At 43.9% G+C, this 17,736-nt stretch overlaps 1 protein-coding gene across 5 annotated transcripts in view; it reads right to left on the bottom strand.

Moving 5' to 3' along the window:
• ZCCHC2 (zinc finger CCHC-type containing 2) overlaps window positions 1-17,736 on the bottom strand; it is a 111,850-nt gene that overhangs the window by 34,607 nt on the left and 59,507 nt on the right. For all 5 annotated transcript variants that reach the window (XM_077492060.1, XM_077492062.1, XM_077492063.1 and 2 more), the window contains exons 5-7: window positions 14,952-15,061; window positions 9,226-9,317; window positions 1,600-1,671 (exon numbers count right to left, since the gene is read on the bottom strand). In XM_077492060.1, coding sequence (XP_077348186.1) covers window positions 1,600-1,671; window positions 9,226-9,317; window positions 14,952-15,061 — 274 coding nt within the window. The remainder of the gene's footprint in view (window positions 1-1,599; window positions 1,672-9,225; window positions 9,318-14,951; window positions 15,062-17,736) is intronic.

The raw sequence follows: 17,736 nt of genomic DNA, 5'->3' as shown, positions 1-17,736 counted from the left end.
GCTTATTTGGGGGGTAGGGCTTATATTGCAACCATCACTGACAATCATGCTAGGTCTTATTTTTGGGGAAACAGGGTATCTGCTGCCATAACAACGGTATTCCACGTCAAAGTGCCAACGTATAACGACGGCAGTTAGTCATTAACTGGTCAAACATGTGATAAGTCTTATATAAATGTAGGAAAAAAAATGGTGAGGTGAGAGAAAGGAGATTAAAGGCTAAGTTCACTTTTTATTTTTCTAAATTCTAGCTCCCCTATGTACCAATATAGCATCAATGTACTTTTTTTGCAAAAATATCAAAGCTACCCATTAAATCTACAGACACTTGCTTCACTTGCCCTCATTCAGGTTTCCAAACGTATCCATTGCTTAAGCCTTACTTCATGGTCAGGCTTTAGGTCATGACACAGGAAGGAGCTGACCTCATTAGCACACACCCTGCATCATACACTCTCCTACTCCCCTATTCCCAGCTGCATGTTTTTTTAAATGAAATGCAATCAATAAGTGATCACCCTTCTTACTAAATACACAATATATAAATCAGATTGTATAGTGTATGGCCACCTTTCTACACCTAAAATTACTAGTTGTGCTTTCAGTGCCATTAATTGTTAATGGCACACCAAACACAAAAGCAAACACATTTTGCCATGTGAAAAAACGGGTGGCAAATGCTGCAAAACACACAGTAAAAAACATGCAACCTACAAAACGCCAAAATGTCCCATAAGCTACATGTAGTGCAGCCCATTGAAATCAACAGGCTGCCCTATGCGTCTCAAAGGAAAAACGAGCCACAAAATGTGTGCTCCCACTATGCTAGAGGTGAATGGGACCTGAAAGTGAAATTGGTGCGTTAACATAAGAACAATGAAGCTCCATTCACATCTGTGCATTTCCTTGCATTTCAGAAATGCTCTGTACCAAAAATCCCAGTAAAAAATGCACCAAGCTCCTCTCTAAAAAAAAAAACAACCAAGTGCTAAAGCTTCTTTGGGGCGATTGCTGTGTGTATTAAAGTGGATAGGCTGCCTTATGTGTGAGGAGTGAAAATGCTCCAAAACGCCCCCCCCCCACCCCTACCCCTCTTTCACTAAAAAACAAACGCATGTAGGAATGCAAGTTCCCACTATGCAGAGATGTGAATGTGGTTTGACAGGTGAGTGTTTCTGTCCACTCCCTCCCATGTACTTGTATAAAAGATGGAATCTGATTGAATATTGTGTATTTAGTGAGTAGAGTGATCACTGATTGTCATTTCATTTGAAAAAATAAAAATAAATAAAACACGCAGCTGGGAATGAGTGGGTAGGTAGGAGGGTGGATGATGCAGGGTGTGTGCTAATGAAATGAGGGCAGCTGGTCAACTCCTTCCTGTGTTATCACCTAAAGCCTGACCAGGAAGTAAAGTACAAAAGCAATGGATATGTTTGGAAACATGGGTGAGGGGATAAGTAAAGTGACTGTAGATCTAATGGAAAGTTTTGATATTTTTTCAAAAAGTACATTAATGCTTTATTGGTATATAGGGGAGAAAAAAAAAAGTGAACTTATCCTTTAAACACTAGATTCTTCTAAGTCCAGAAATCTTACCTTCCTCTTGACTAGAAGTCTCAGAGCTATCTTCAGACGTCTTACAAAACTTTGAGCCTGCCAGCACATGACCTGGTAACAAAACCGGAAAAACACACTGTTGAGGCCATACATTACTACATTTACAAATCAATTACAGTTCCAAGTATATAGTAAATGCTGCATTACTCAAATATATCCCTAAACATTATCTGAGACAAGAAATAAAACCACTTTGTCAGAAAGCGTGAACTGCTGGCAGTAGCATATGTTGGCATGTGCCATTAGCACAGAAATATACTGTATTTATCGGTATATAAAATCAGGGGGAAAATCGTGGGTGTGTTCTACGCCGATCGCCGCTGTCTGAGGGCAAGAGGAGCGCCACCGACATTGACCGAGCCGAGCGTACTGTGTACTCGGCTCCACTCGCAGTCACTCCAAGTCCCGCCCCCTAGCCTTTACAACTCACCATTGGACTAGTGTTGTGCCCATCATAGCAGCGGGGCCGAGGGGCGTAACGGGGCATGACTACGAGCGGAGCAGAGTACACTCGGCTCGGTATGTGTCAGCGGTGTGCCTATTGTCCTCAGAGACAGTGGGGAGGAGCTGAATACACATGACATCTGTATCTCGGCGGCGCTAAATTAAAAAACCCATCATGCTACAATTGTGGGCAAGGCTGCAGATGGACACTGGGGAAGGCTGCAGATGGACACTGATCAGGCTTTTTTCCTTAAACTTCCCTCCTAAACTTGGGGTGTGTGTTATACGCCGGTAAATATAGCGTGCAGGTACCTTGTATGCATTTACATTGAAGTTTACAGAACATTGAGACTACCAAAATACTTTATTAGTAACCTGAAACAAGCAGAACAGCCAGATTTAACGTATTATGGCCCTTTTGCTACAAGAGTCGTTTTTTTGCACACGTTTTATAAATAATTTTAGGCCTGAAGATTGCATAAAACCCCCAAAACATTTTCTGAAAGCAAACACCCTAGAACACGTCAAACACAAGACCCGCAGGCCAAATCTGCCCCCCCCCAGGCTATTTCATGTGGCCCTTGCACCTTTCCTGCGAATGCGTCACCCCCTGGTCTCCACCTCCCACCTGGCCTCAGCAGTCGTCAGACGTCAGAACTCCTCCTACAGATCCTGTGCCTCTCTGAGTGGCTGCAGCACCCCTTTGTCGCCGTCTCACCGCATCTCAGCATGCAGCAGATGCTGGCAGCGGACTCCAGCCCTCCTCTAGTCCTCCTCCAGATCCTGCACGATTCCCCGCTCCACCCCAGTTTCTTTCCATTAGCAGCACACGATAAGGGGTGCAGTATATTTCATAACTTCTGAAAGAACAGTACAGCCAGAATAAGGTTACATTTTTCTCCATCAGTTAATGGGTAGCATCTTGCATCCAAACACCTCTACACTAGGAGGTACCACAGTGGATTAGCCCTCTACACACCACCTTGGAAAAATAGATATCTGAAATCTGTCATTTATATCCATTCAACGGGTAATTGCACGCTGGTCAAAAATATACAAGTTAGCAGTCTAACATGTAGGTAATCAAATAAATCAATACCTATAAAAGACTAATTGGACATAAACACAGTGACATCCCAGCACTCACGCCTTAGACTAGATCATTAGTCAGACCATTTCTGTCAACACTCCCCTCACCAACAAGAAAAGGGGGCTGTCCTTGTAATTGACAGCTTTTGTTTTAACATCAAACCAAGGAACACCTGTCAAGTTGTAGGAAAGTTAAAACCTGTCGCATCATGGCAGCATACGCTCTGGGTTGTGACTCCGCCTCCACAACCTGATAGGACCACATAGCGATAAGATGGCGAGACTGCCCCCATCCCAGTATTCTCTCATTTGTGTCAGGACCGCACGGATCAGCACCCCCTTATATGTGGGGCCACAGCTCTTCCTGACAAACTGGCTTGTCGTAGGTGATCGATTAAGCCACCAGAGAGAAAGAACAACAGCCCAGAGAGCCTGCAGCTCCACAAATCCTAACTCCAGATACAGAGTTGTCAACTCAAAGTGCCTCACCCGCTTCTCCGAGTACATAGAGAGAACAGGATTCCCCGTCTGACAATGAGGGGTTGGAAGCATGGCTGACTTCGACTTTTCACCAATAGGGCCCTTCGTTAAATCAGTTAAAGAGGCGATAAACTGGGAGGAACTCCAGAAGGTCCAGCAGAAATGGAAGAAATACTTCCCGAACCTTAAAAGGGACTCCGAGGCATTTCCATTCATTGAGCAACAAGACGAACTAATCAAAGGAGGAATGGCTCCTCTCAAGGAGCCTAAAGTAAACCCTCTGGTTTCCCCTCCTATAGTAGATGCATCCCTCATGTGTCTAGCCAGCGACGACCACCTGCCGTTCATCAACAGCTTCCCCGCGGCTCTGAGAGTCTGCAGTTTGTCTGAAGGGAGAAACACTCTCGCTTCCTCGGAGTCCAGCAGTAAGCCTAGGTACTCCAGGCGCTGAGTCGGCACTAGTACCGACTTTTTGAGGTTCAACACCCATCCAAATTCCTGTAGAGTTTGCATGGTGATTGCCACATCCTCCCTTAATTCTGAGGTGGAAGCTGCTCTCAGAAGGAGATCGTCTAGGTAACCCGCGATTGAGATCCCACGTCATCACAACAATGACAAAATTGGAGAGAATACCTTGATAAAGTCTCGGAGTGCTGAAGCCAGGCCAAAGGGGAGAGCCAAAAACTGGTAGTGGTCTTCCCCTACTGCAAATCGCAGAAACCTCTGATGCTTGAGGCATATGAGTATGTGCAGGTACGCATCCTGGATATCCAGAGATGCCAGGGAGTCCCACTGATGGAGTGCAGCGACTACGGAGCGAACTGATTCCATTCTGAACCTCTGTACTTTCACAAAGCAATTGAGGACTTTTAGGTCCAGGATTGGACGTACCCCTTCCTTTTTGGGGAATACAGATTGGAATAGAATCCCTCAAACCTTTCCGTTTCTGGAACAGGCACTATCACCCCGCAGCTGAGCAGGTCCCTTACTGCCCCACACAGGACCTCCCAGCGAGCTGGGAGTAAGGGTATTCTGGAGGGAAAGAATCTGGTGGCCAAGAGAACTCTATCTTGTAGCCCGATGAAATCAGTTCGCAGACCCATTGGATGGACAGCCGAGAGGCCCAAACTGCAAACTCCTGAAGGCAAACCCCCCACCCGCTGGGCAGCGGCAAACCTTCATGCAGTAGCCCTTTTGCTCGCAGGCTTGCGAGGCCAGGGATGCTTCTGTCACACAGTAGTCGCCCTGTCGGACTGGGAGCGTTTACCCGAGGTCCCGGGCGGACGAAAAAGCCGGTCCCTTGCCTGCGACGTGGCTCCTTAGCCTTCCTGGACTTTGGGAGCAACGTGCTCTTTCCACCTGTGACATTCTTAATAATGTCATCCAGCTAGGCTCCAAATAGCCGCTCACCAAGGAAGGGCAAATCTGTCAAGGCTTTTTTTTAGATGCCTGGCCCGCAGATCAGGCGCCGCAACATCACTGCTGATACTGATGCTCTGGAAAGCAAGGGAAGTGTATCCAGGGCTGCATCACAGACATGCTTAAGGCCGTGCACCAACTGGTCTGCTAGTTCCACGCAGACTGGAGGAGACTGCTGCTTCTCCAATTCATGGTGCAATAGTTTTGCCCACTCAGTAAGGGTCTGCGACACTAATGTCGTGGCCAGTACCGCTGACCCCACTACCGTAAACATGGACTGGGCCACTGCCTCGGCCCTCCTGTCAGTAGGGTCCTTAAATGCAGGAGCCCCTTTTACTGGGATCGTGGTTACTTTGTTTAACCTGGGGGTAATTGTAAGGAGGTCTGGGGAAGAAACGTCAGCTTCTGGCGCCATGCTGACCCATCCTGTCTGCCACCCTTGGGCACTTAGGACAAGGTGCTCAATCCCACCCTCCTAGCTGCTACAGACTGAGGGGCCCCAACCGCAGGAATCACCACCCAACTGTGCTGTGCCGTGCCGTGCTATTGCTGATGGCTGTGTCCTGTGTCAGCTCACAAGTGTCCAGGAACAAAAAACGCACTGTTCTGAGGCACAGGAACCAGCGCTGTGGAGAAAAACCGTGCTGAGGCTACAAGAAAATGGCTGCTGGGCTCCCTTGTATAGAAAAAAGAAATAAAAAAAATCACAGCGAAAATGGCTGCCGACCATGCTTCTCGCAAAGGCTAACAGAAAATGGCCGACGACACAGATACACAGACAATGGTGGCAGTCAGCACTGTGGTGGCAGCACATGCAGGGCCCACAGACACCAGCAGAGAGACAGATGACAGCACAGGGACAGACAGTCAGTGCAGCCCCCAATCAAGAATCAGAGCCCCCCCCCCCAGAGGACCCCTGGCCCAGGTACACGCACTTCAGCCCAGTCATGTAGCATCCCCCACGGGGGGGGGGGGGGGGGGGGGTGGGACACGAAAGGGAGAAGAGGGACCCCTTAATTGACCTCCCAGGGAATGCCCAGCTGTTCTGTCTTGCCGAGACAGGGAGAGCTGTACTTACCATCCGGATGAGCTAGAAGCATCCCATCACAGACCCACACCGAGCAGTAGGGTGTGGCTGCGGGCCACGGCACACTGTGACAAAGACATCCGTAGTCCGGTCATATGTGTGCCCCGGAGCATTGCGCTCACCGGCCTCCCCTGGAGCCTGAGGGGCAGGTCGTGGCCGACCCAGTGCGTAGCTAGGGCCTGAACATGCTCGATGGCCAGGCTGGGGAGACTACAAGGATCTATATTATCCAGCCTGTCACCCAGCGGCTGTTGATAGAAGATCACAGGATCTTAAAATCTTGTACAAAAGGAAAAATCCAGAAAAAATCTCCAGGACCGATTATCCTGCAGGGAGCCTAGGACCTTCTTCACTAGGCAGAAAAAAACTGAGCTGCAGGAAGCAGGCTGAGGGGGTTATTGCCAGAGGGACCGCCCCCTGGGTGGAACTGCACAGTTTTTCACATGCATTACATGTTCTGCCTAGTCCTCTCCTGAAGGTGGCGTAATAACCCTACGGTCAAGATTAATGGAGCTGTGTCCATTGATGAACGAAAGAGAAATTACATGGTTGCAGAAAAATACCATAAAAATAAAGTTTAAAAAACACAGTCCCGATTTACTGATAGTTTTAACATATAAACCTGGGCTTAGATTTTCTTTGAATCTAGGAGCCAGCTAAAAAAGTTAGGAGCCAGTTTTCTTTAACAAAGCTTATGGATAGAACATGCAACATGGTACTGAATGTGATTCTTATCCTTTAACCTTTTTGCTGCCCTAGAGCAGTGATTTACATTTCCCATGATGCTCATGCATTCATGAGCATGCACTCATGCAGTATGGTTGAGCATCATGGGAAATGTAGTTCCAAAACATCTGGGGTGCCAAGGTCACCATCACTGCCCTAGAGAATAAAATCGTGGTACTTGCAATTTTGTATGTCACACGATGTTACCGTAAAAAAACAAAAAAAAAAACACATTAAATTAAATTTTAGGGGGCACAAAAATGCAATAAATTACCCAAGGTTGTACCGAGTAGATACCCAACATGTCAAACCTTAAATTTGCACGCAAATGTGAAATGGCGACAAACATCAGTACCCTATATTTTCTATAAGTGATGCTTAAAAAGCCCCCTATAGCTCTGGTGCTAGAATTATTGCTTGCAATCTGGTGTGCGAGCGATATGCATGCAGATATGGGGGCGGTGTAACTTAATTTTTGTTTTTTTTTAACTTAAGACCCCTTTTACACAGGGTTTCTGCTGAGCAGGCAGATGACAGGTCCATCTCCACTCACTGTGTTGAGGCAGTCAGAGTCCCGCTTTTCTCTATAAGGAGTTTTGATGAAACCGGACCTCCTGTCTGTTTTCATCTGACCTGCTAGACAGATGGAAAATAGGACCTCCATGCGTCTGGATTTGGGGAACCGTATCGGATGGGCTAGCGGCGGATGTCAGTGGACATCCGTCACTCCATAGAGATGAATGGTGCTTTTGATCGGGTCCACCTGAAAAACAGGACAGGCAGACCTGATCGAACAGTATGTGTGAAAGGGGCCTAACTTTTCTTTCCATCACACAGGGGACAAAGTGTCCCCTTGTAATAATTTTGGCGACAGGTTCTCTTTAATATGACATTCACGGTCTAAAAGACCCTGATGCAGTCGGGTGCCAGCCCAGGCGCCAGGGTGGAATTTGTCACTATGGGATTTGTCGAGCCCGGATATAAACAAATACTATTCAGGATGCACAAACCATGAAAAGCAATTAAATAGTAATTCTAACTCATATTTGCTGGGGGGCTACATGAACAGGCCAGCAAACAGGGAGAACTTTGATTAATCTGCTCATGTTACTGGTCCCAGTATAAGGTCCAAGCTTTGCCCATCTTAGTAGAAATACCCTACTTTGTTTAAAAAAAAAAAGAAAAAAAAAAGAAGAACCCCTAGAGATATTATAGCACTCTGTGACTTAGTACAAAAAATGGTGAGGTATGCACCCATGCTGGATCTAGCGCCTGAAACATTACAGGCCATCCAAAGGGTGTGGGGTCCAGGTACAGCGCCCAAGGTTTTACAGCGGTTACACTGCTTCTATTGTTTAAATTTTGACTCACAGTTGTTTAAATTTTGACTCTCAGAGTTGGGTAGGGTTATAGGCAGACACCCATGTTGGGGTTCTTCAAAAGCTTTGCCAGTGTCCAATCACCTGAAGATTCCTAGCCTACATTTCGGGGTCTATGTGTCCTGTACTGTATGATTAAGATATTATTTCAATGCTGCTACAAGAGTCATAGCTTGCACAATTTTATAACTCATTCAGATATCCTCGCTACAAACCACAGTTAAGACAGTAATAACAAAGTCAAACACTGATGTGGATTTATACCTGCTGTAGAATAAACAAATACATGCGAATTCATAATGGGCGTTTATGTTGCAGATTTCTGAATCAAACAGTTTGAAACTTTTGATATTTGGATAGGGTATGTTGCTCTGTGAGGTGTTTCAAGCCACAATTCTATTTGTATACATTTACGCATTTATTATGGCCACCTGCCCAGATGGTTTTGGGATGAGCACCCCCAACCCCTAAGATCTGGGAGATATTTTTATTATTAATCTACTGGAGATTGGAAAAAATGTATGCAACAGGAACACAGACAAAAGCAAAAAAAAAAAAAAAACCCACACTTTTAGTGGAGTGGGGAAGGGTTAGAACTTCTGACAATTTTTTCTTCAATTTGTACCTTCCTGTTCTGGTGACACTTGCACCCTTAATTTCTTGTATAGGTGTTAAATTGAAAGGGGGGTGTTTCACTAAAACTGTAAAAGCGAGGAATAAAAGCAGATTTCCAAGAATCAAAATCTAAAGAAAGACGTTGTTACCAGTACCTTAATTTTATGTAAAAAACTGATATACAGTATATGACAACGTTTATTTATGAGGAGCGAATCATACACTAGCTTGTGTCATATTACGAGTGATCTTATTCCACGTTTTCAATGTAATTGCCACCCTGTCCAAAATAGATCAGCCACAGCGACTTGAAACACAGAGAAGCTGCAGTAACCAAGTACAACCATTCATTTTATTTAAACTTACTGGGATGTCCAGTTTCTGTCCGGTTATTATGGAAGAACTTGCACACTCTCTGATTCCGCAGGAGCGCCTGGGACGGGGATGAAAATATTTGCCTAAAAGAAAAAAAAATTATAAATTTTGGATTTGTAAATTCTCATCTTGAAATAACACAGAACACAGGGCTTTTATTCTTAGAACATAGACTATCATACACAGTAAGGCTAGGTTCACATTGCTGCGATGCGGGAACGCCGCGAATTTGCGGCGTTTTCCCGCATCGCATACCTCCCGCCGGCAGTTCACACTGCCCTATGCGGACGGCTGGGGGTGTCAATGTTATGTTAATGACACCCCCAGATCCGTCGGCATATCGCAGTGCGATCTGCCGACTCGCACAGGAATCAGATCGCATGGTGTGAACCCCCATGCGATCCGATTCCGTTGCGGACCCAAAAAAGGGTCCCGTGCGAGTTTGCTGCGGGACCGCTGCGAGTTCAGCCATACTATCTGTATGGCTGAACTCGCAGCGCTACGGAGATCGGATGTGATTTGCTGTGCGAATCACATCCGGTTCTCCCCCCGCAGCGGTGTGAACCCAGCCTAAAGGAAGAAAGGGAGGAAGAAACAAATTGCCTGCCCCCAAGGTAGATTGAGATCCACCATATTGTCTGGATGGATCGATGCATAGAATTATCCAGGGAGTAGGATGTTGAGTTGAAGTGACCTGGCATGAAACATGGCTAAGGAAGCTGCCTTGAAGGAGGTTATCACTAGGACCAGAACCATCATGCAGAAACAAATTGGGGTGGGGGCTGGTGCGTAGGACATTAAAAATGTCTAGTGTGTAGGACATTAAAAAAGGGACAATTTTTTTCTGGAAAAAACAATTCTGACAAAATAAGTACTTCAGACAGTGTGAAAGCTGGAGGGCAGACTTTGGAATGTTGATTTACCAGCCCAAAGGTTTGAAGAAACGGAAACGTCCTTTGGACCATGGCAGACCAGGTTTTGGCTGAGGAATCTTTTAGGAGAAAGTCATCCAATTTCCCTGTGACTTGAATACCTGGGTCTTCAAAAGGGTAAGCAATTTGTTAACATTCTGGGTGCAGAGAGCCTGAATGGTGGTGCTAACAAATTGAAAGTGTTTTTCTCCCCACAGCAGAACACAAATGGTTGATGTGAGGGGACGATAGGATGTGTAGATGGGCATCTTGCATGTACAGTATCTCACAAAAGTGAGTGCACCCCACACATTTTTGTAAATACTTTATTTTTTGTCACTTTTCATGTGACAACATCGAAGATATTACACTTTGCTACAATGTAAAGTAGTGTCTTTACAGCTTGTAAAACAGTGTAAATTTGCTGTTCCCTCAATATAACTCAACACACAGCCATTAATGTCTAAACCACTGGCAACAAAATTGAGTACACCCCTAAGTGAAGATGTCTAAATTGGGCCCAAAATTTAAATATTTTGTGTGGCCATCATTATTTTCCAGCACTGCCTTGACCCACTTGGGCATGGCGTTCACCAAAGCTTCACAGGTTACCACTGAAGTCCTCTTCCACTCCTCTATGATGACATCACGGACCTGGTGAATGTTAGAGACCTTGCGCTCCTCCACCTTCTGTTTGAGGATGCCCTACCGATGCTCAATGGGGTTTAGGTCTGGAGACATGCTTGGCCAGTCCATCACCTTTACTCTCAGCTTCTTTAGCAAGGCAGTGATCATCTTGCAGGTGTGTTTGGGGTCGTTATGTTTAGAACACTGCTCTGCGGCCCCGTCTCTGAAGGAAGGGGATCATGCTCTGCTTCAGTATGTCACAGTACATGTTGGAATTCATGGTTCCCTCAATGAACTGTATATCCCCAGTGCCAGCAGCTCTCATGCAGCCCCAGACCATGACACTACCATCACCATGCTTGACTCTAGGTAAGATACTTGTCTTTGTACTCCCCACGTGGTTGCCGCCACACACACTCAACACAATCTGAACCAAATAAATTTATCTTGGTCTCATTAGACCACAGGACTTCAGCAAACTCTTTTCAAGCTTTCTTGTACATCATCTTTAGAAGAGGCTTCCCTCTGGGACAACAGCCATGCAGACCAATTTAATGCACTGTTTAGCGTATGGTGTGAGCACTGACAGGCTGACCCCCCCACCCCTTCAACCTCTGCAGCAATGCTGGCAGCACTCATATGTCTATTTTTTCAAAGACAACCTCGGGATATGACACTGAACACGTGCACTCAACTCCTTTGGTCGACCATGGGGCCAGGACTGTTCTGAGTGGGACCTGTCCTGTTAATGTGCTGTATGGTCTTGGCCACCATGCTGCAGCTCAGTTTCAGGGTCTCGGAAATAATCTTATAGCCTAGTCTATTTTTATGTAGAGCAACAATTCTTTTTTTCAGATCCTCAGAGTTCTTTGTCATTAGGTGCCATGTTGAACTTCCAGTGACCAGTATGAGAGAGAGAGCGATAACACCACATTTAACACACCTGCTCCCCATTCACACCCGAGACCTTGTAACACTAACAAGTCACAGGACACCGGTGAGGTAAAATAGCTAATTGGGCCCAATTTGGACATTTTCACTTAGGGTTGTATTCTTTTGTTGCCAGTGGTTTAGACGTGAATGGATGTGTGTTGAGATTATTTTGAGGGGACAACAAAATTTACACTGTTATACAAGCTGTACACTCACTACTTTACATTGTAGCCAAGTGTCATTTCCTCAGTGTTGTCACATTAAAAGATAATAAAATATTTACAAAAATGTGAGGGGTGTACTCACTTTTGTCGGATTCTGTATATGGATGCCAGAAATGCCCTTTGAGGGAAGTAATGACATATTTCCAACCAATTTCACAAGGAGTTTTGGTACACAAAAAAATCTGTTCAGAGAATTTTTATTTTTTAAAAGTTCAATATGGGGAGCATGGCATTTGGTTTGGGAACCTTGCATAGGTTCTGCTGAAGGAACAGGTACAACCATGCACTGTGACTGAAGTTGTTGTAAGGCGGCATGTAAACCTGCTAGTTTTAGAGCGGATACTGTCAGTTACAGATACCTTTTGAAGAATAAAGGTGGTAGCCGTAGACTCTGGCTTTTTATTTTTTATGAATTAATCAAGGGATGTCCCAAATAGGTGTTCATTATCAAAAGGCATGCGCAAAAGGCATGCGCAAAAGGCATGTGCAAAAGGCATGCGGCATCTCTTACAAGCAGATTCAGCAGACCAAGCTTGTAAGCACAAAATCCTGCACATATGCACAGAGATCAGAGACATTCTAGAGCCTTGGTGTCCAACACACAGCACATGAGCTACTGGGCACTGTTTTTACTGGGCACCAGTTAGACAGAGTGGTTACTCTGCCATGATCACCAACCTGCTGGGGGGCGGGTTCGGTAAACTTTACACTGCCACAGACCACCAATGATTACATTTCACTGACAGTGACCACCAATGGGGAGGTTATTTTGTCCACGGATATCAGTGCTGGGGGTTATTGCATTTATTAAGACCAATGTTGAGGGTTATTATTGCACTCACTAACAATGCTGACATTACAGCTCATTCATTTTGAGTTGCCATGGGGACGGAAGACCATGTCCTGTTTGGGAAGATCAGAAACTGCCCAAGGAAAATGCTAGGCCTCAACTGACCTCATTATAGCCCACAAAATAAATGGAGTTCCTTGCGTGGAAATGCTGTCAAGCACTTTGCACACTGAATTCAGAATTGTACAATGAAATAAATTGTGCAGGAAGATAAACTATGCACTTCTGATGACAAAGTAGTATCTATGCCTGTTACAGTTGTATGGCAGCTCTGTATGTAAAGAGTACAATGAATACTATGAAATCAGACAGTAAAATAAGAAATACAATTTTAACAAAAAATGAAGTCGTAGAGTGCATTCAGTTTCTGCATGGAGACGGAAGGTGGTAAAGAATCCTCTGCAATACAGTACCTCAAATCTGTTGTACCCAGGAAACAGCTGAAGCAAATAAAAGTCCAGCGTCACCTCCCTCTCCTCCCAGGGTTATGCCATATAACAAATCCACATCTATAGTATATCTTTTCAAGTGACAACACTGAAGAAATGACTTTGCTACAATGTAGTGAGTGCACGGCTTGTATAACAGGGTAAATTTTTTGTCCCCTCACAATAACTCAACATACAGCCATTATTGTCTAAACCAGGGGTCTCAAACTGGCGGCCCTCCAGCTGTTGAAAAACTGCAAGTCCCATCATACCTCTGCCTGTGGAGGCCATGCTTAGAAGTGTCAGCCTTGCAATGCCTCATGGGATTTGTGGTTTTGCAACAGCTGGAGGGACGCCAGTTTGAGAGCCCTGGTCTAAACTGCTGTTAACAAAAGTGAGTACACTCCTAAGTGAAAATGTCCAAATTGGGCCTAAAGTGTAAATATTGTGTGTGGCCGCTATTTTGCAGCACTGCCTTGGGCATGGAGTTTACCAGAGCTTCACAGGTTGCTACTGGGGTCCTCTTCCACTCCTCCATAACGACATCACAGAGCTGGTGGCTGTTAGAGATGTTGTGCTCCTCCACTTTGGGGTTGAGGATGCTCCACAGATGCTCAATAGGGTTTAGGTCTGGGAATATGCTTTGCCAGTCCATCACCTTTACCTTCAGCTTCTTTAGCAAGGCAGTGGTCATCTTGGAGGTGTGTTTGCGGTTGTTATATTGGAATATTGCCCCGTGGCCCAGTCTCCAAAGGTGGGGGATCATGCTCAGCTTCAGTAATTCACAGTACATGTCAGCATTCATGGTTCTCAATGAACTGTAGCTCCCCAGTGCCAGCAGCACTCACGCAGCCCCAGACCATGAGCCTCACCACATGCTTGGCTGTAGGCAAGATACACTTGTCTTTGTACTCCTAACCTGGTTGATGCCACACACGCTTGATACCACCTGAACCAAATAAGTTTATATCTTGGACTCATCAGACCACAGGACATGGTTCCAATAATCCATGTCCTATATATAGAATAAAATCCTAAACAAACAAGAAGTGCCTATACATAGCCAAAGCAATGAGGCATCTAGAAAATTACTTGGAACCCCCAAATATATATATATATATATATATATATATATATATATTTTATTTATTTTTTTTATTTTTTGGGGGGGGGGGTTCCAAGTAATTTTCTAGATGTTTACATGTATATGAGAAATGTCAGAATTGGCCTGGTATTGAGGTAGTTAAATAAAAAGTTGTTTTGTATCTAAACTATATGGTATAATATTAACACGTTCAAAACAGGTACAGGTCTGGTGCAGAATCAGACTGAATGTGTCCTGAGGCAAAAGTAGAAACAATGCACAAATCCATATTTTAGAAACTAGGCTCAGGTTCACACAGGAGCGGCTTTGAAATTGCACTACTCAAGTGCAATTTGCACTGCTGATTTCATTACGGCGACGACAGAAGTCAATACAAATTGGTAAAAAGTAGTGCAGGAACCCATTTCATAATCGCTGCGACATGAGTTGTGGCAATATAGTTACATTGCTGGCAATAGGGTCCAACTTGTCATGCGATTTGGAACTGGCAAATCCCATAAAAAGTTGCATTGGTGTGAACTGGGGGCTAAATGTGGGTTACTCTGAGTACAGTATAAAAAAACTTTGTAAATAAAAATTCTCTACTATTCATAACATTTACAAATGAGAAAATACATACATTCAGAAGCAAAAACTTACTGTACTATAGGCTCCAAATCTGAATAGTGATGCTCCTCTCTTCTTTTTCCTAGGTGTAGGGCATCCATTATAGTCTTATCAATATGTTCATTGGATAGCGCCTTTGGAAGCTGGTGGGAAAGTTACAAGAAATTACTATGGTCATTATAATTCCAAAGAAGATTACATGCATTTTTCATGAACCAACATTGAACAGGCACCATAGAAAACAATGTATGTGGATATGGATTTTCTTACATAGTTAGGATGAAAAAAGACACAAGTCCACCCAATTCAACCACAAAAAATAAATCATACAATTCCATATACCCGATTCTATATCCATAATTGATCCAAAAGGAAGGCGAAAAACCCCAGCAGAGCATGATCCAATTTGCTATAGCAGAGGAAAAAAATTCCTTCCTGATCCCCCGAGAGGCAATCGGATTTTCCCCAGATCAACTTTACCTATAAATGTTAGTACCCAGTTATATTATGTAAATTTAGGAAATAATCCAGGCCTTTCTTAAAGCAATCTACTGAGCTGGCCAGAACCACCTCTGCAGAGTCTATTCCACATTTTCACAGCTCTTACTTAATTTGAAGATGAAATCTCTTTTCCTCTCAAGGTAAAAAGAGTGCCCCCTTGTCCTCTGTGTTGACTGTAAAGTGAATAACTCAACACCAAGTTTACTATATGGACCCTTTATATATTTGTACATGTTGATCATATCCCCCCTTAATCTCCTCTCATCAATAGTAAATAAATTCAGTTCCTCTAAATCTTTCCTCATAGATGAGCTCCTCCATGCCTCTTATCAGTTTTGGCTGCCCTTCTCTGCACTTTCTCCAGTTCCCCAATATCTGTTTTGAGAACTGGTGCCCAAAACTGAACTGCATATTCCAGATGAGGTCTTACTAATGATTTGAACAGGGGCAAAATGATATCTCTCTCTCTGGAGTCCATACCTCTCTTAATACAAGAAAGGACTTTGCTCGCTTTGGAAACCACAGCTTGGCATTTCATGCCATTATTGAGTTTATAATCTACCAAAACCCCCAGATTCTTCTCCACTATGGATCCTTCCAGTTGTACTCCCCCTAGTATGTATGATGCATGCCTATTTTTAGGCCCCAAGTGCATAACTTTACATTTCTCAACATTAAACCTCATCTGCCACATAGTCGCCCAATTAGACAGAGCATGGAGGTCGGCTTATAAATTGGAGACATCCTGTAAGGACGTTATTCCACTGCATAGCTTAGTGTCATCTTCAAAGACAGAAATGTTACTTTTGATCCCAGACCCAATATCATTTATAAAGATATTAAAAAGTAAGAGTCCCAGCACTGAACCTTGGGGTACACCACTGATAACCTTAGACCATTCAGAGTAAGAATCATTAACCATTACTCTCTGAATTCTGTCTTTTAGCCAGTTTTCTATCCATTTACAAACTGATATTTCCAAACCTGTAGGCTTTACCTTACATATGAGCCGTGTGTGTGTGGAACTGTATTGAATGCTTTTGCAAAATCCAAGTATACCACGTCCACAGCTACCCCTCTGTCCAAGGTTTTACTTAACTCCTCATAAAAAGAAATCTGGTTGATCTGACAACTTCTTTCATGAATCCATGCTGTCTGTTGCTTAAAATATTTTTTCCCTGTAAGAACTCATCTATGTGGTCTTTTATTAATCTCTCCAGTATCTTCCCAACTATAGAAGTTAAACTAACAGGTCTACAATTACTTGGTAAAGACTTTGTTCCCTTTGTAAATATAGGCACCACATTGGCCCTGCGCCAATCCAGTGGTACTATACCTGTCATTAATGAGTCCCTAAAAATATGATACAATGGCTTTGAAATGACGGAGCTCAAATCTTTTAGGATCCATGGCTGGATGCAATCAGGTCAGGTGCTTTATCCACCTTTATTCTGTCTAAATTTTTCTGGACCATATCACTTTTGAGCCGTTGTGGATTTGGGGCTGTGTCACTACCACCCCCATTATGGACATGAGCTCCCCCATGCTCCTTTGTATACACAGAGCTGAAGAAAGTATTTAATAAATTAACCTTCTCTTTGTCCCCAGTCACCCACTCCAGATTATTTTGTAAAGGGCCTACTTGCTCAGACTTGGTCTTTTTACTATTAATATATTTGAAGAATTTTTGGGGGTTTGTCCCATCTTTTGCAATCAGTCTTTGTTTTTGAATTTATGCATCCTTGATTTCCTTTTTACATATTCTGTTATACTCTTTGTAACATTTAAATGACACTAGTGTTCCTTCATTTTTATATTTTTTAAAAGCTCTTTTCTTATAGTTTATAGCTTTTCTAACTTTGGCCGTGAGCCACATAGGTTGTTTTTTTTTGCCTTTTAAACTTATTGTCCATGGGAATATACTCTGCAGTGAGTTCACAGGCAGTCTTTTTGAAGAGTTCCCATTTCTGTTCTGTGCCCATTGATGCCAGTATTCTCTCCCAGTCTAAGTCCTGGAGAGCAGCCCTCATCCTTGGAAAATTTGCTCTCTTGAAATTAAGTGTTTTTATCTTTCCTGTATGTCATTTTTGCTTACAGCTAACATCAAATGAAATCATGTTATGGTCACTGCTACCCAGGTGTTTATTTATCTGAACAATAGTAATACGCTCTGCATGGTTTGAGATTACCAGGTCCAACAGAGCATCATTCCTAGCTGGCCTCAATAAACTGGACCATAAAATTGTCCTGTAATAATAGGTTTATACATTTTTGCCCTTTAACTGTCCCAACAGTACCATTACTCCAGTCAATTTCT

The sequence above is a fragment of the Lithobates pipiens genome, unplaced genomic scaffold (assembly GCF_037356315.1).
Source record: "Lithobates pipiens isolate NorthernLeopardFrog02 unplaced genomic scaffold, aLitPip1_a1.2 Scaffold_19, whole genome shotgun sequence".
Taxonomy (NCBI): domain Eukaryota; kingdom Metazoa; phylum Chordata; class Amphibia; order Anura; family Ranidae; genus Lithobates; species Lithobates pipiens.
The sequence above is the reverse complement of the archived record's forward strand: the minus strand, read 5'-3'. Positions and strand labels throughout refer to the sequence as shown.